Consider the following 19,438-nt stretch of genomic DNA (forward strand, 5'->3'; position numbering starts at 1 on the left):
GCGTCGAAATGCACCAAACTACTGACGCCACATCGTCTACGTCTCCACTCTCCGGCTCTCCGCTGTTGCATTGCCATTGTTTTGAGGTAGTGGGGTATCATGGTTGAACTATATAAGGTTGACCCACCATTATTTCCGTATTTCGGTTCAGCTATCTTGTTAATTAAGTCACTGAGACTGAGAAACGGAAACTATCACGCCATTCCCATGACGGATGGGTTGACTGGTTTGATCGCATTTTGGTGGATAGTTAACGCCCGTGACGTCACTGAAATCAGTGACGTCGCAGGCGAACAACAAACTACATCTGCAAAAATGAGCTTCTCAAGGGTCAACCTTATACTAGTTCAACCATGGTGGGGTAATCTCACCTGTGGACAGGGAGTAGCACTATGGGGTTATTTTAGCGGCCTTGCCTCCGATGCGTGGATGTTGAAGCTATTAGTATGCATATAATTTGCTCATGTTGCCCAAAAAAGCAATTCACACGTGTTATCAGAACGCGTCGCACACGTGAAAACAAAAAAGCAACGCAAGCGTGTTTACAGAAAATTTATGTTCGTGTTAAATTACGTATTGACGATAACGCAGTTCACGCATGCATGCTCTGTTGAAGACGCATGTGTTGGTGGACACTAATCGCAAACCTGTTGACATAAAAGTAACGCAAGCGTGTTGAGAAAACGCAATGCCTGCGTGTTTTGCTATGCTCACACAAAGCACGCGCGATAGAAGACACGCACTGCACGCATGTTGAATCTCGCTCAACTCTCGCGTAAGCAACACGCCCTCAATACAAACGTATTGCAAATAACGCAACGCATGCATGTTGACGCATACGCAATGCAGAAGTGTTGCTACATTGAAACGCTCGCGTGTTGGGTTTGAAACGCTTACGCGTTGAAACTTGAAACGCTCGCGTGTTGATAAGTTGGAATCCATGCATAATGCACATGCAATGTCAAAACTAAAGGCAGGGGATTGTCACGCTCGCGCTAAGAACTCTTGCCTGCTACAGAGCAGGGTAAACAAATGTCGGCTCACCAGTCGCTGATTTCTTGTGTCATTTGATTTATTTTTTACCATGGAACAATCAAAAGCAGCTCATATATAGCAGCTGAATACAAGAAACGGCCGTTTCACTTGCGATTCACTTCTAATGCGAGCCAAAAGTAGCTCATATATAGCAGCTAATTCAAGAATTCAAGGAACGGCCGCTAGAAATTCACCTCTAAGGAGAGATTGGCGACGGAAAGGCGCCAGACAGCCGACTCTAAATTATGATTGGGTTGTAATACCCTGACATGGAGGAAATAATCAATTGAACGCAACACGTAAAAAAATATAACTCGGTACTCACTGCAGTGAGTGACAAAGAGCGCATTTTCTCGTCGACTAAAACGTGAAGTCACGGACGGACAGACACAGACAGACGGACATGGCGATCACAATAGTGCATTTTTTCCATAAATGAGAAAATGCGCCAAAAATGGTCTGCAACACGCATTGTACTTAATGATTTCGGATTGCATTTTATTCAAATCTCTAAGCCACCATTTGTGAATTAATCAAACTATATATTTCTTTTGGTTTCGATAAGAGCTACCACTTCCTCAAAATTAATTCCAACTTATGTTTAGAATTGAAGACCCAAATGAAAATAACTTCACTTTATGAGAACGAATCCTACGGAACTAATTGGAACGACTCGTTATTGCTAGAAAAAGAAACGTAATAAACGCTAAAATTTCACAGACCTCTTTATAAAAATTGAGGGTTAATATAAAAAATTCAGAATTTAAAAATTTGCGGTAGGATATTCATAAATTCCCAAGAACGAGATTAATTATTTCCATGGCATTTGATCATGAGCTGACGAGACTGCGGCGAGCGTTTCAGACTCTCAGGCTTTGTTTACAAACACACTCTCAAATTGCGCCTCATTTAGCGACGGACGTCTAATTTTACCCTGAAGAATTCAGGGTATAAGCGTCTTCGGAATGATTGTTATATCTTGTGAATGCTTTTGTTAGTCTCAGGAATGCTTGCGTTCCCAATGCGGTTGGAAATTTATGAGCTACTCGACATACCTAGTAGGTAAACTAGTGAAGAAATGTTCATTGCTTACAATCATGTCTGCCTGATTGTAGTCAGAGGCAAGTCGTGCTTTATGAAGCCTTTTTTCCAGAAATTTTTATGGTGTTCGTCAGATTTGCAGCAATCCAGTATTTGGTTATGTGTCAGAAGATAGAGAGCGTTTAATAGGGGATTGACTACAGGATTGATGACGTTGTATGTAGGACTGTACGATCATGTTGGAACTGATGAGCATGGGGGAACTGCTGATGTTGGTAGAACTGATGATCTTGGAGGAACTGATGATCTTGGTGGAACTGATGATCTTGGTGGAACTGATGAACTTGATGGAACTTATAATCATGGTGGAACTTATCATCTTAGTGGAACTTATAATCCTACTGGAACCGATGATCATTGTAGAACTGATTTTCTTGGTGTAACTTATAATCATGGTGGAACTGATTATTTTGTTTTAACTTATGAGCGTGTGGGTACTCACGATCGTAGCAAAATGTGTAGCTATATGAACTTGCGACGATATTAAACCAACGATAGTCGTGAAATTTGTTATCAGAGTGATAATTCGTTCTTTCTAGCAGATATGATAAACGGATAAATACCTTCCTGCTGTTTTCAAAAGAATATTCTTGCGAAAAAAACAATCAGTTTCTGCTTTAGTTCTCGACGCGTGCCATGGACTGCATTACGTGCAGTTAGCCCTTGACGTATTTACGCACCACAATAATAAAATGTATAAAAAAAATTTTCAAAGACCACGTTTTTCATGTGGACTCAAAAGTAGAAAATAATTTTTCGGCAGCTACTGATCTCTGTTTGCTTTCATTCTCTTGGTCTTATTAATATTTTTAATATTTTACAACATCTAAAACGAAAAACGTGGGGCGCATATGTATTTAATTGTTTGGTGATTACTTGATATGATGAATATGATGGTTCATTGAACATTTGATAAGTGTATTGCTGATATAATTAGAAATAGTGGTTGAATTCAAACTTGAAATTAAGGCATGCCTAAATGAAGATGCGCCCCACGTTTTTCGTTTTAGATGTAAAATATTTTAACTGAAATACAAAAGACCAAGAAAATGAAAGCAAACATATAGATCAGTAGCTGCCGAAAAATTATTTTCTACTTTTGAGTCCACATGAAAAACGTGGTCTTTAAAAATTTTTTTTATACATTTTATTTTCTACTTTTTAGTTTTTTAAGTATAATGGGAAAGTTGGTGAAATATCGATTGCAAGATTTGATCATCACAGAAACGAAAGCGAGCTAAGAAAAACGTGGTAATAAAATACTTTTTCTGCTCCTAACTATCAGCCCCCAATCACTCTTTTTTTCTATTGCTGACCGTCTCCCGAAAGTCAAGTATTGTTAATTTGCTCCCACTGTTCAATAAAAAATTCATCAATATTTCTCCTTCGTGCTTCCTTCTCCTTCTCCTTCAAGTCAGAAATAATTTCTATCGTCAATTCACGTCAAATGATATATATTTTTTCTTTGATTAATAAATGTCAACGTTTTCCGTCCGGAGACCTCCTTCTCAAATTTCAGACACGGGTCCGTCTCTGCAATAGGTGCCGCCCAGGACTCTGGGGGCGCGTAAATCAGCCGATCTATGTCTACGTAATTTGGCCGAGCCTGAAGTATTACCATTCAGCAGCTTTCAAGCTCGGTATGACTCGGTTTCGGCAAACCATTGTCAGACTCTCATGACACTATAATGTCGGAAAGTACAGTCTGACCTGATTCTGATTTCGATGGGATGGCAAGCAGACCCGAAGTAACTTTAGGCCGAGTTTAGCAGCACGTAGGCCCGGGAGAATTTTGTTAGAGGTAACTTGATAATCCTTCGGAACATTAAAAATTTTATCAATTTTTTTGCCCCTTAGTTTTCAGCGCAATCCAATCAATAGCAAGATCATTATCAGCACAACTCATCGTAATTATCCTCTAATATCCTCTATAAATTACGCCGACGTTTGTTGCATCTCTTGACAGGAATTACATTGTGAATTTTTGGATGCTATGTTTGCTGCCTCTTCGGTTGACGACAAAACGAAATTATCTGTCTTACCCTGTGGAGACTTTTAACTGATGACAACTCAATAAACATAATTAAAATTAAGGATAAATAACAACGGCCTAGGAGATAGTTGATAGTTTAAAATACGTGATGCTATAGCATTTCTATTAATGAAAGGATAGTTGAAAGTTATATTGACATTTTAGTTGTGAAATTTTGATGGAAAGCTGCGATAGTTGAAATATGGTACCCAAAAAGAGATTTTAAATTAATGAAAGGATAGTTGAAACTTATATTGACATTTTAGTTGTGAAATTTTGATGTAAAGCTGCGATAGTTGAAATAGGGTAGCCAAAAAGAGATTGCAAAGCTGGCGCAACAGAAACACTTACGCCCCCGTGCGCTTCCGGCGAGATAAGCGACCAGCAGCAGCAGCCGAGCAGCACCGTGCAGGGCAGGCGTCTTCTCTGGCCACAACATGGCGCTAATTTTTTTTATTTTGCTATTGGCGACTCACATCTGAATATGGCAACGTTAATTCAATAACAGTGTCGCTAAATGTGGAATAATTTAGATCTCAGGTATTTTCCACTGATGAAATTAATGAAGTGGGGATAAGTTTTCCTTTAAACAGTGATTTTTGCTATTAGTTATGCTCACGCTACTTTGGGGTCTTTTTTGCTATTGCTGACTTGCATCTGAATATGGCAACGTTAATTCAATAATAGTGACCGTGAAATTAAAATAATTTAGATCTCAGATATTTTCCACTGATGAATTTAATGAAGTGGGGAAAATTTTTCCTTCAAGCAGTGATTTTTGTGATTAGTTATGCCCACAAGACTTAATATAAACTACAGCCACATCTGCATTTCACAGAAACAAACCCTTTTCACCGTGAATTAAGACTGCAGCTCTCACTGGCACACTAATTAAACCTAAAATTATTTGCACTACATGCTACAGACTCCGCTGCCACTAAATTATTTGCACTTCATGCTACAAACTCCGCTGCCACTAAATTATTTGCACTACATGCTACAAACTCCGCTGCCACTAAATTATTTACACTACATGCTACAGACTCCGCAACTCCGCTGCCACTAAATTATTTACACGACATGCTACAGACTCCGCTGCCACTAAATTATTTACACTACATGCTACAGACTCCGCTGCCACTAATCGCCTAGACATTGCGAGTGATCACAAATCTCATGTTTCGTACAGCATAATCTTGTTGACAGTTCGTAGGAGTTCGTAAGAATTCATAAGAGTGCTTAGTTAAGGAGATTACGGAACACGGCTTGATACATCGTTATACGCACCACAAAATTTTTTGATCAATAGTTATCAAATTATTAAATTTTTCGAATATAAATCATCCTAATATAAGTAAAATGAAATTTTCAAATCGGGAAAATTTTTCAAAGCCATCACAAGGCCTTTTTCACCCGGTTCTTGAACTGATTTAACCTCATAGAGTTACCCTGAAGCTAATTATTTAGGATTCTAATTTATTCAGAATACGCACCGAGATTATTTACTGCTACAAAAAATGGAGTACACAACCTTTACAATGATAAATGATGTTTTTAATTTTCTAAATAATGTTTTTAGTTCTCTATTATAGTTTAGTTTTTAAAATGATTAAATGATATAAACTAAAAGTAACTAATTTCAAATTCACGAGTACCCATAATCATAATTTTGTAAAATCTGGAACTCGGAATTGATTTTCTGAAGCACTGACATGAGGATAAAAATAAACAAAAGCTTCTTCAACTGCGACAGTAACGATCGCTTCACCTTTTTGCACGGACTTATTACGGTAGGAACACGTTCTCCTTTACATATCAATTTTCTTTTACATAACATTATTCATGCATCAATTTCTACATATTGGCATCGCTTCATTCCTTCAATAGTTAATTTTTTGTGTGCATAATATGTGTTGAATTCATTAATGATACCTACTCTTGAATTTTCATGTTCACTTTCCGTATTTAAAATAATATTTCTGGTCTCAGGGCCAGAGTATAAGGCGAAGTGTAATCTATTGTAATTTGCCTTAAATGGCCAGTGATAAAGTTACGTGAATTAAGGGTCGGTCACTGATATGCACGTGAGGATACGTGAGGTCACTGATATGCACGTGAGGATACGTGAGGTCACTGATATGCACGTGAGGATACGTGAGGTCACTGATATGCACGTGAGAATACGTGAGGTCACTGATATGCACGTGAGGATACGTGAGGTCACTGATATGCACGTGAGGATACGTGAGGGCACTGATATGCACGTGAGGATACGTGAGGTCACTGATATGCANTGTGGTGCGTGGTGGCCACGTATGCTGTGTTGACACGCACCACACACGTGCGTGTGGTGCGTGGTGGCCACGTATGCTGTGTTGACACGCACCACACACGTGCGTGTGGTGCGTGGTGGCCACGTATGCTGTGTTGACACGCACCACACACGTGCGTGTGGTGCGTGGTGGCCACGTATGCTGTGTTGACACGCACCACACACGTGCGTGTGGTGCGTGGTGGCCACGTATGCTGTGTTGACACGCACCACACACGTGCGTGTGGTGCGTGGTGGCCACGTATGCTGTGTTGACACGCACCACACACGTGCGTGTGGTGCGTGGTGGCCACGTATGCTGTGTTGACACGCACCACACACGTGCGTGTGGTGCGTGGTGGCCACGTATGCTGTGTTGACACGCACCACACACGTGCGTGTGGTGCGTGGTGGCCACGTATGCTGTGTTGACACGCACCACACACGTGCGTGTGGTGCGTGGTGGCCACGTATGCTGTGTTGACACGCACCACACACGTGCGTGTGGTGCGTGGTGGCCACGTATGCTGTGTTGACACGCACCACACACGTACGTGTGGTGCGTGGTGGCCACGTATGTTGTGTTGACGCAATTTGCATGTTATTGTGAGGGGTGACGGCCCTACAAATAACGGTTATGAAATAGAACTTGAAACCAGACAGCGGGAGGGCTTCCGCAGGTTTAAAAAAATAGGATCTTATTGATTCAAGAATCAATTAGGTATATCAAGTTAGAAATTAAATAATATTGTCTAGAGAATCAACGAAACTTTGTATTTAAGGATCAAAATTTTTTAATAAAGTGAGAAAATCGTCAAAATTAAAAACTATATTTCTAGATTTTGGCTTATTAGCAGGTCACCAATTTTTTATTATAATTATATATAATGTGAAATTATATAAACGAAAACATCTCTTTCATGCGCTATACGCTCTTCATGTGCACAGGACTAACATGTCTCTGCGTTGTCTTCTTCTAGTAAATATGTTTATATCTGAACATAGGCTTTCATTTGATCCAAATAAAATCAATGCGAAGGAGATCTACTGCTGCACCATGCAGGACCTCCCATGGCGGACCATGCAGGACCTCCCATGGCGGACCATGCAGGACCTCCCATGGCGGACCATGCAGGACCTCCCATGGCGGACCATGCAAGACCTACTTTATGTTGTCCACAGTATAGCACTTAATTCTCACAGCTTATCAACGGAAACATTCTCAGCTTCAGTTATGTTGTCTGCCGGCATGATATGATGATTTAATTCATGTAGAATGACCCTTGGATTTTAGCCTTTCCGTTTTGCATCGTATGGAATTGATTATGTTTATTGATGGTTCAAATGGAACTGCAGGCAAGTTATTTATAATAACACAGAACTTTTTAGGGCAAATTTGCGTATTCAATGAACTGCACGACGACGTCAGCCAGCTCTGAGGCATAATATTCACAGTCCCCAGACGTCATGTTGCCTAATATCCACAGTCCCCAGATGTCATGTTGCCTAATATTCACAGCCCCCAGATGTCATGTTGCCTAATATTCACAGCCCCCAGATGTCATGTTGCCTAATATTCACAGCCCCAGACGTCATGTTGCCTAATATTCACAGCCCCCAGACGTCATGTTGCCTGATATTCACAGTCTCCAGACCTCATGCTGCCTAATATTCACAGCCCCCAGATGTCATGTTGCCTAATATTCACAGTCTCCAGACGTCATGTTGCCTAATATTCACAGTCCCCAGATGTCATGTTGCCTAATATTCACAGCCCCCAGACGTCATGTTGCCTAATTACGCATCGGTAAATCCAACTCTAATCACGGACGTGCTAATCCGGATTAACAACCTTGGCAGGATTTATGTTCAAAGAATTAGATTAAATGGACAAATGAAGGGAATTGCACTGAATGTCACAAACCGACTTCATACAATAACTATTACGTAAATTAATAAATGCCTATGCTGTTAATACAAACTCGATTCATAACAAGAGATCAGTTTAGATTTTTTCTTCATATAAATCATAAAGTTAGACTAATTCCTATGGGTTCATTTGACTTGAATTGAGACTGTGTAAATGATACCAATGATTTATTATATATAAAGATATTTATAATTCTTTTCACTTAAGTCGACTAGTAGCCGATGATGTAGGGAGAATAAAATTCTTATTCATTTGAAGCGTTCATTTGTTTATACATTTCAGCGGTCCAAGGTGCGCTGAATTGTTCATAGTTTGTTGATCGGACATTTTTTTTCATGGGCGCCACTAAGACAAATCATATTCCGTCTCCGACTAATTGAGCTGTACTTGAAAAGGTAAATGTTGAAATTAAAAAGATTTTTGGGAAATTAATCAGGTACTTTACGTAAATAAAGAGCTAGTACATTTGCCTTACATTCTCGGTTATGTGAAGTCCGGGATCATTTCAACAGCATTCAGTTTATGGTCAAAATTAATTGTATTTTTTGACAACAAGAAGCGGAATTTCTAATTTTTGCTTGGCTTTACATCAGTCATCATTAATGGTATTTTTGGACTATTTTCTAATTTTCAATTTCTTCTAGACTTTACATCAGTTATCATCTTTTACGAAATTCCGAGCAGAAAGCACCAATCAAGAGCACGAATTGAGCGACCGGACATTATTGCGACCGGTGTAGGGGAAGGATTGCAGCGAATCTCACTAATTGGGATACCAAATCGTATGAAATACCGCAGCGGGGAATACCGATGCCAAATCTTTGATACGGTACAACTCAATTGTTATAGAATAATTGAAACACGTGGCTTCCAATATCACTGATGTGGTAGAACAAAGATATATTTAACATTGTAATAATAATTGGCATGTGATGGTCGATTATTTAAACTTTATTTATGCAATCCTAATGAATTGAGCGTGGCTTGTTAACTGTTACTTTATGCGATGCCCAGCATTTTTTTCTAATGAGAACATGAGTGTTAAGGGATAATTTGATATTTATAATTGAATTATTTAGCTCATCTACACACTCCAAAGCAAAATGGAATCATAAAGAATCCGAAAAATTGGAATATTCAACAGTTAGTTGGACAATTTTGCAAAGTTATATGTTAAATTTATAGCAACGAATTTCCTGGTAGATGAATACACAAATCATATCATTACTTGACCTGAATTCTTGATCTAACTCATCGAAATATACATAAAATATCATATTTTGTGTTATTTTTTTAAATTTGTGATGACAAAATAATTAAATATTCCGATATTTCTTTGAATTAGGGATTTTCTGTATCGAATGAAGAATGAATTAAGAGAGCAGGCAACGCTGACGTAGAAGGTGAGCAAAATAAGTAAAGCATACGAGGCTCAAAAAATTATTAGACACACAATTTTATTTTATTACTAATTTTATTTTGAAAACAATATCACGAGAGACGATTTTTTCTTTGTTAGCCACAAGTATAACTGAGGATTAGTTTAAATGTCTTTAGTGAAACGAATTTCCCAGAATAAAATTTAATTTTAATTAGTATATTGACGGTTATTTCTCCACGATGTAAACTCCGTGTGAAAATTTACTGATCAACAATCTTCAGAAGTACTGCCGAATTGCATGCCATATCATGTGATAGAACAATCCTGCAGTACAATAAATAACAACGTGGACTCTAAAATAAGAGATGGCAATGCACTGAATATCCTGATCCTCTGTTGTAGTTGTCGGAGTGTGGAATGACCTTTAAAATAAGAGATGGCAATGCACTGAATATCCTGATCCTCTGTTGTAGTTGTCGGAGTGTGGAATGACTTCTCGGGACATGGTGGGACAGACGAGGGGTCTGGGACAGCGGCACTTCACCTCAACTTGAGACCCGCTGTCGGCCACTGAGATTTCTTTGCACGGAGATCCGGACTGGCAAACTGGCAGCTGAGGGTATAAAGAGGGGAAACTTTATTACATTAAGAGGGTACAACTTTATTATTATAAAGTATTATATTATTAGTATTTTAAAGTATAAAGTATTATATTATTATTAAGAGGGGGCAACTTTATTGCATTGTTCTTCCTGAGATCAGTGTAAAAAAGAGGGTACAAAGAGGGGAAACTTTATTATATTGTTCTTTTTGAGATCAAAGAGTGAAAAGAGAGTGCAAAGAGGGGAAAATTTATTATATTGTTCTTCTTGAGATCAAAGAGTGAAAAGAGAGTGCAAAGAGGGGAAACTTTATTATATTGTTCTTCTTGAGATCAAAGAGTGAATAGAGAGTGCAAAGAGGGGAAACTTTATTATATTGTTCTTCTTGAAATCAATGAGTGAAAAGTTGGTACAAAGGGGGGCAACTTAATTATATTATTCTTCTTGAGATTGAAACCTGATCCAGAATTCGTAATTTCTTTGAGGATATCAAGAAACAAAACGGAATTAACGCATTGAAAAAGCATTTATTTTACTCAAAATAATCGTAATTCGTTTTATAGCCATAATAAAAATATTTTTTTAAATGAATGAATTTTGAAGTATTAAACGAAAACTTACACAATGCCTTATGGTAAAAGTGTTCCTATAATATTGCATCTTGAACAAATGCCATCACAGGACCTAGAGCTTGAATAGACAGCGCTGCAAATATGTGACTGTAATTACCTGGTTGCAGGAGTGACTGTACTGACCTGGTTGCAGGTGCGACTGTAATTACCTGGTTGCAGGAGTGACTGTACTGACCTGGTTGCAGGTGTGACTGTACTGACCTGGTTGCAGGAGTGACTGTACTGACCTGGTTGCAGGTGTGACTGCACTGACCTGGTTACAGGTGTGTACCGAGGATATAACAAGCATGCCGTCTTCAAAGGACTCTTGTGTATGAGCTGGCACGAGGTGGTGGCCGCTGGCTGGGCAGTAACAAATGAGGCGGTGGGATCCTGACAGGATTTGGTAGGATGGAGGCTGTAGGTAAAACGCAGACACGTACGCCTTCTCCGAGCGTCCGCATACGCGCAGCGGGTTGGGCTGGTGGCAGAACTGGGCACCAAGCAACCAGGGTGGTAAGTGGCCAAATTATTGGGTGATATTTGGGTGCATACATGTCTTTTTATATGTTTATGGAGGTAAAATACATAAAAATAATATTTTAGGTAGGGTTAGTTGGATACAGAATTAGATATTAATTCAAAATGAAAATATTTGATACTGACTAAAGACTTATTCTTTTTATATGTTTAAGGAGGTAAAACACATAAAAGTTATTTTTTGTAGGTTTATTTGAATTAAGTATTAATTTAAAATGAAAATATTTGATACTATCTACATCTGTAATTAGTACCATATTTGGTACTAACTACATCTGTGAGCAGAGATAATTAATATTAGAGCGATTATTTTATAAGAAGTTTCCTTTAATCAGAGAAGTGTTTTATTCAGAGAAGTATTTTAATCAGAGAAGTATTTTAATCAGAGAAGTATTTTAATCAGAGAAGTATTTTAATCAGAGAAGTATTTTAATCAGAGAAGTATTTTAATCAGAGAAGTACTTTAATCAGAGAACTATTTTAATCAGAGAAGTATTTACCTTGTACTGTTTTGGCCCGACTGTAACAGATCTGCCGTCCTCTTGGTCCCACACGAGGGGACATGGGGCGCTGGCCCTGGGGCAGCTACAGAGGGGTACGCTGCTCACGCCGAAGGCGTTCACCTCAACCAGCCCACACACGGCACCCCGTGCGCAGTCCGGGGGCACCTCCACTGACTGCGGTGACGACGAAACCGGCGTCAGTGCGAACATTTAATTTATTTTATATTCATTGTTTGTATGAACCAGCGTACAAACAGTTAATTCAGTTTATATTAATTCTTTGGATGAACCAGCGTACGAACAGTTAATTCGGTTTATATTCATTCTTTGTATGAACCAGCGTACGAACAGTTAATTCAGTTTATATTCATTCTTTGGATGAACCAGCGTACGAACATTTAATTCAGTTTATATTCATTCTTTGGATGAACCCGCGTACGAACATTTAATTCCGTTTATATTCATTGTTTTAATGAACCAGCGTACGAACATTTAATTCAGTTTATATTCATTCTTTTGATCAACCGGCAAATTGCTTACTTCTAACCCGTATTCATGCCCCAATGTGCATCGCAATAATTTTGTTCTTTTACTTACTAATCAGCTACTTTATCAATGAAAACGTAATATATATAATAAAAATTAAATATTTTCCATTATTTCTCTCAATGAATGAGTCGCATTTGTTGCTCAGAATATAATAATAAAATGCTATTGGTATGTTGAAATATTGGGGCATATTGCTTACACCGCTAGCAACGCGGCTAACCTAAGCTGCCACACCAATCTTTGTACGTTCATTGTAAAGAATCATGAAACATCGATTGATCAAATATGCTTGGTGACCACAACGACTGTACCTTTTTTATCGCAATAATATAATTGCTTTAGTTGCCGGCACCACTCTTAGATAAACATAAACTTTTAGATAAACAAAATAAACATAAACACTGTTGAACTTGAGGTTCGAACCTGCAGGAGCTCTAACGTTGCCAATGGAACTCAGTCCGACAGAGAAAACTTCAAGAACTTTTCCAACAGTTTGCCCGTTTCTAATGTTTATCAAAATGCAACTCAGTCCGACAGAGAAAACTTCAAGAACTTTGCCAGCCAACAGTTTTCCCGTTTCAGTAATGTTACGAATTAAATTTTTGTAATCAGTTTAAACTACTTTTTCTGTTTGAAGGCGTTCAATAAGTACCTATATGATGTTCAATTTGAATTAAGTATTGCAATCCACAGTTCCTTAATTGATTTACTATTTTTTGATAACTGATAATCATTGACGCATTTGAAAATAGTTGATTATGTATAAATATATTGATAGTCTTTAACAATAACTCTTATTATATTCAAGTTACAATTTGGTGCCAAAATAATTATTATAAACGCAATGCACTCACGTTGAAAAATTATCTTAAGTAAACTATGTTCTTTTAATCAGAGAATCAAAGCGAAAAAATACACTGCTCGTTGTTATTTCCTGTTGGAATCAGAGAGCGTCGAAATTTATTACTTAATCAAGTAATATGTTTTAAATGTTCCAGTGTAATTAAATGAGTGAAGAAGATGAAGCAAGCCTGTGAGCAGGCTAGCAACCTGACTGTAAACGGCGGTGAGTTGAATACGCTAATTCGGTTGAATTGTATGACGTGAGACTGTTGAATCTGTTGAGTCATTCCGGTTATATATGACGTGAGACTGTTGAATCTGTTGAGTCATTCCGGTTATACTTGTTGTAAAGAGACTCGAAGGAATAAACTCATTGAACTCATGTTGTGTTTATTTGTTAAATTGAATTAATTGAACTTAGTAGTAGCAGGAGGTGAAGCTTTCAAGTTAACTGAGAATTAAAAGTGTGAGCCTCCGAATATTCCTTATTGTGAGCCTCCGAATATATTCATCAGCAAAAAAAATACGAAATTGAATATAGCATGAAATTACTTATCATTCAATTAGAGGGGTGCGACCAACGAGCGCTATAAAATCAATGAATTTGAATTTCAAAGTGAAGGGATAATCGATTGGATAACTAGCAAATGTATTCATGGTGAAAGTTGAAGAATTTAACAGGAAGATTACTGGCTGGTCACATTAAAATAATACTATGCCTGTGCAAAAAAAATTTGCTATTGCGCAGCGGCTTTCTGAAATTAATACTGAAGTTGTGTCCATCTTTTGCCTCTAAACTGCCTCAATGAATAATAACTGTTGTCCGTTATTTCTTTTTGATGTCATTCGTATTTTCGGCACAAAAAGACATGAAACACTCAATGACCATTTTTTCTAGTATTTAGGTGTTACAAACTGTTTTATTTTTCGTTGTAATATTATCAAATATTTATTCTTTTGTCATTAGACTCTTCAAATCGTAAGTTCACTACGTAAGAATTTAAAAGCAAATGAAATGCAATTAAACTCCCAATATTTTTTAAACGAGTTTAGTTTTTACTTTGATAAGCACTAAAGCTGCGTTATGAATTTTCTGAGGCAATTTCGTGGCTGAACTGTTCTGACGCCATATGTATGCAAATTTTTCAATGCTTAACTCTTTGAACGGCCGTCGGTTGCCAGCTAATTAGTCAAGTCAAATAACATTTTATTTAAGGAGAATTTTAGTGCTGATTTTCAGTCCAATGCTGTTTGCGTAAAAGTTCCACTTCGGCAGCCTACGCGCGTATCGCAAACTGTTGAAAAAATACATTTAGCCTGATTTTTTATTACAACACTTCTCTTTAACTTCACTTTTTGTTTGTTTGTCTGTTACAAATCTTATAATCGATATTCAACACACTTCTACCTCTGCAATCGATCTGAAATTTTGCACACTCGCGTTAAGTCGGAGACAACGCATGAATTAATTGATAGAATAAATAATTTTGAAAAATAAGAAAAATTAAATTTTATAACTAAAATTAAAAAATTTTCTTCAACATTCGATAACAAAATTAGAAATTTATTGTACATGTGTAACATCGAAGATGTTGGATTCTTTAGAAGTGTTGGCTTTAAAAGGTAATTTTTAAACGCATGTTAATATAATTATTATTACAATTAATATCATCAACACCAGCACTAGTCCTACTATAACATTTTCATGGATGTCAGTCTAAATGGAGGACAGAGCAATATTAGATCCCAACTAAATTGTCGAATTCAATAATCATTCTAAGTCGCTCATAATACTTGAAGGTACGCGTCTGCCATTTCTATGGTTGGTTGGTCATTGTTTGAGTTCCAGCTCTGTAGTTGTACCGTAAGTTATGTATCAGATTTAGAAGTAATTTGTTCACGATGTTAAAACTCCGACATGGAAGGAGAAAATTCCAATTATTGACTAGGGTGCAGGCCTCAAAACTTGGTAACGGTGTGGGTGTTTGAGTGAAATCTTTTCTGAATTCCTCCGCACGTATGAGCGGAGGAATGTAGCTACTTATCTCATATTGTATTCATATTGTATTCACGTATGAGCCTCCTTTTCCCTAACGCTGAATAGAATGCGGTGTTATTGCACGACACTCCTGACTGCAATTCTGTTCAGTTGTTATTGAAAGTTCGGGCTCGGTAACAATAGGTAATCGTGTTCGGGCTCGATATCTAATGTATCGTGTATTGCATTCGGGCTCGGTAACTTATCGTTACCCAGCCCTAACACGTTTACTTATCGCTACCTAGCCTGAACACGAGTTCGGACTCGGTATCCCGAACCGAGCCCGAACCCGAATTCGGGCTCGGTAGCGATAAGTAAGCGTGTTCGTGCTCGGTTACGGTAAGTAACCGTGTTCGGGCTCGGTAGCGATAAGTAATGGTGTTCGGGCTTGGTACTCGGGTAATCGTGTTCGATTATATGTCCAAAATAATTATTATTTCCAGTTCACTATAAACTATATACACCTTTCAACGATTAGTACCTGATGGAGATACACTCAACATTCTTCTTCAGGTATACGAACAATATTCAATATTTTATAGTGTATCCACAGGCATTTCTTCAAACTTTTCAGTAAATTTTATTTAAACCGTTTGAGTTGTTTAAATTTAAAAATAATTATGCAATTATACCGCATAAAATTCTAGACGATTTCTAATCATAATTTTGCCAAAAACATGACATTATGATTGCGGACCAAGTATATTTTCACTAGAGCTGCTGCAGAGCGCTGCAGACACGGAACAAGTTGTTTGATCCACTCTCTCTTCTTCTTAAGCATTAAGCAGAAGTCTGCCAGGGTTCCATGACAGAAATTTTCCTGAAAAGCTGATGCTTGATTATGCAAATCAAACTTATTTTCTTAACCAAGTCTAATGATTGCAGAGACAACGCGGGCTGCAGTACTGGCATAAGAGAAGGAACTGCCGAATCGCTTAGTATGCTTCTCAATCAAATGCTATTGTTACATTTCGATTTATCGATTATCAGATAATTTTACACAGTCAAAATAAAGCAAAAATATCAGGACAAATTAAAAATGAGTGTGTTATAGACTGGGCACCATGGGCCATACTTTCAAAAAAAGCTAAGAGATCGTAAGTTCATCAGCCAATCATTGACGGCCTTTCAAGTAAAATCCACCAATCATAGACAAGAAAATAGAGCGTAAGTACTTACGTTCACTTGGCGAGTTTTTAAAGTATGGCCCCTGGACTACTGCTCTTAGACCTGCTGTTATCTGCGATATGAATTGATCAAGGGAGACTGGCTCCTGCATCTGGCAAGAGTAGTACTTGCGGTGTAGTACTTGCCCTAACCCAAGCCGGTGGTTATCGAGATGCTTATAATTCTCAAATCGATAGATGAAACCAAAATAAGAAAACATTTCAATTTCTCTATACAGAAAATTTTAGGAGGAAACTTCTTTCAGTAGTTTCAGTAAATTCTCTCAAGCAAATGAATTTGGCACAGTTAGCATGCATAGTAGCGCGCACAGTTAGTATGCGCGGCATTTCTTGCGATAAATCCTTCACGTATTTTTTTAGTTTTTCATGATGAAATTTTCAAGTCATTTTTTAATTAATGAACATTTTTTTATTCGGTGAATGAATTCCAGATTACTATCAATTTATTTGCTTTCTTGGCGTTTCAGTTGAAACATTGACTGGCATAGCAGTGGCAAAATGAATGCCTAGCAAAAATTCAAAATAATTTTAACGAAATTAATTGTTTACAGCTGGAAGATAAATAGACTCCACTGAACACGATTGTGAAGGAATTTAATATGTATTTTTAAAGTTATTAAATAGATTCAATGCGTATTTGTCCTTTACCTCATCGATGCTGTCGTACACTTCGTTGTTGGAGAGACTGCCAGACGCTGGAACCGCTGTCACAACCACGACCATTGCCACCACCACAAAACTCACCAAAACCAACACTCGTGAATTCCTAACCATTTTTCATGGATTAATAAACACTCTCGAGCAGCCAGAGGATATTTTTCAGCACGTTCCCTCAAGTAATTTCAGTTTAAGTAGTAGTTTGTGATGTTATGTTTAGTAGTTTGTAATTATCTTGCTGTTAGATTAATTTACTTCAACTCTGGTTATTTTATTGAACGATAATTGAGGTTCATAAATTTGGTCTCCAGAATTTTGAGTTTTCATTAAAAAGTCAGAAAATGAATTAACGAAACAATCGTTGCAGAATTAACCCCTCAAAGTGTTCAAATTTATAATGCTTCAATGTTAGTATAAATGCTGAGTAAGCCAAGTTCTAGTTTGACGAGTTTCCGGAAATAAATTTTGGATGCGTCCTAAAAACCAATGGTGCAATCTAACCAAATGTCTTTTTAAGACGAAACTGAATTAATATAGATTCCAACTAGAGGAATATATTTATAGAGCCACATTCATCTTTCTGAAATGAAAATACGAAAATTATGGCATGTTATATAGCAGGTTTTGTTCGCAAGTTATGACGTGTGCGTGCAAGTATATTTGCTTGCATATTATTATACACAGAATATGAATGAATATTATTATATACAGACAATGAATGTGTATTATAATTCACATACATTTTCTTGGATTGCGTTTGGAAAAATTCGGAATAAACATATTCCGACTTTAGGGAAAATTTTCTTGAATAGAAGAAAAATTGTTCATGTTATTCGGCAAGACGATTACTCTAGAAAATAGAAATAAGGAAATAAATAATTGCACCAAATCATTTGGCTGGAACCGCTACTTCAAGTCAGTGACATTCGATAACAGAGCAGCGATTGACCAGCTCGCTCAACGGCCTCGGCACAAATGATCGTAGCCAAGGTTCAGCTCTGTCTTATATAGCCTCACCGAGCACCCGCTTTCCCTCGATGCCCCGTCCAGCTGGCCAATCCGGGCACGTTGATGCCTAAATAAACCCCACCTACGCCTAAACCTGAGGCAAATTGCGCCTTTTTTGGTTCTATTGTTGGCGCGCACCAGTTCCGGCATATGGTCGCTAGGAGAGGGCAAGAGGATTAATTACTTGATTTGACTGTGCTAAAAAAATGTGAATAAAGAACCACCACTTTCTCATCGCCCACCCGGTTTAACCATTCAAAGCCCTGAGCCCCTCTCTCCCAAACTCAAACTGTGCTAAAAAAATGTCAATAAAGAACCACCACTTTCTCATTGCCCACCTGCTTTAACCGTTCAAAGCCCTGAGCCATCCCCGACTTCAAGCAAATCTCACCCACCTATGACAGACCCAATCATGCGCAATGCGCCTTTTTCATCTATTACTGTCTTTTCCATTTCCCATTCCTTTTCTGGCCACTCCGCGCCACCTTTTGTTCTCTTTCACTCTTTCCTAGGGGCACCTAAACAGCAACAACTTGAGTGAAAAGTCTTAAGAGAAGTTTAAGGAGTCTTAAGAGGAATGTAAGGAGACGAATAAGGCCTCAGATATTGTAGGATCCGGAACATTTAATTTTCTGTTCGCTCTGAAATATCTGAGGCGATTTAAACAAACTAAATTATTTTGTCTGGGCGTTTCGTTTGCTTGATTTGGATCACTACATTTGTAAGAAAAAATTTCATTCCGATCGAATAAGTTGACATAAAACAAATAGAATATCATAATTCTTTGCTCTTAATTGTAAAGCAAAAAAAATATATTCAAATCTTTGATGCAGAAAGCAGTAGAATTTCAACACGTTGAAAAAGATACTTGAATCTCAGGAACAAAATCCGTAGAGTTTTGACGCGTTGAAGATACTTGAATCTCCGGAGCAAGGTCCGTAGAGTTTCAACGCGTTCGTAAAGCCAAAATCAAGGCTCTGCCCTACCGAGCTGCCAAGTCCCAAATCCCTGAGACCGAGAAATTGGTGTAAAATCTGATTTAGCGAGTAAGTTCGGCCGTTACCTTTATGTTCTTGTGATCACTTCCGCGACATATTTGTGGCTGGACCC

General features: G+C 37.9%; 2 protein-coding genes across 2 annotated transcripts in view; both read right to left on the reverse strand.

Annotated features, from left to right (window-relative positions):
* Positions 1–4,824, reverse strand: part of LOC108681611 — a 67,231-nt gene extending 62,407 nt beyond the window's left edge. The window contains exon 1 of the mRNA XM_047882040.1: positions 4,520–4,824. Coding sequence (XP_047737996.1) covers positions 4,520–4,607 — 88 coding nt within the window. The 5' untranslated portion in view covers positions 4,608–4,824. The remainder of the gene's footprint in view (positions 1–4,519) is intronic.
* Positions 4,825–9,745: 4,921 nt separating this feature from the next.
* Positions 9,746–17,900, reverse strand: LOC108681614 (U-scoloptoxin(11)-Sm5a). Its single transcript, XM_018170664.2, has 5 exons — positions 17,312–17,900; positions 12,044–12,220; positions 11,278–11,496; positions 10,284–10,403; positions 9,746–10,212 (listed from the first exon to the last, which is right to left on the reverse strand). The coding sequence occupies exons 1-5, from the start codon at positions 17,435–17,437 to the stop codon at positions 10,144–10,146; spliced, it is 711 nt and encodes a 236-aa protein (XP_018026153.1). The 5' UTR covers positions 17,438–17,900; the 3' UTR covers positions 9,746–10,143.
* Positions 17,901–19,438: the final 1,538 nt, after the last annotated feature.

The sequence above is a fragment of the Hyalella azteca genome, unplaced genomic scaffold (assembly GCF_000764305.2).
Source record: "Hyalella azteca isolate HAZT.00-mixed unplaced genomic scaffold, Hazt_2.0.2 contig9540, whole genome shotgun sequence".
Taxonomy (NCBI): Eukaryota; Metazoa; Arthropoda; class Malacostraca; order Amphipoda; family Hyalellidae; genus Hyalella; species Hyalella azteca.

What these genes read in the sequence shown, in the direction of transcription:
- LOC108681614 (XM_018170664.2), bottom strand. Translation starts at nt 17,437, where the DNA reads ATGGTTAGGAATTCACGAGTGTTGGTTTTGGTGAGTTTTGTGGTGGTG. An exon ending in CGGTACACACCTGTAACCAG is followed by an intron (nt 10,404 to 11,277) that starts GTCAGTGCAGTC and finishes TTATACCCTCAG; the next exon opens with CTGCCAGTTTGCCAGTCCGG. An exon ending in GTCCCACCATGTCCCGAGAA is followed by an intron (nt 10,213 to 10,283) that starts GTCATTCCACAC and finishes CTTATTTTAAAG; the next exon opens with GTCATTCCACACTCCGACAA.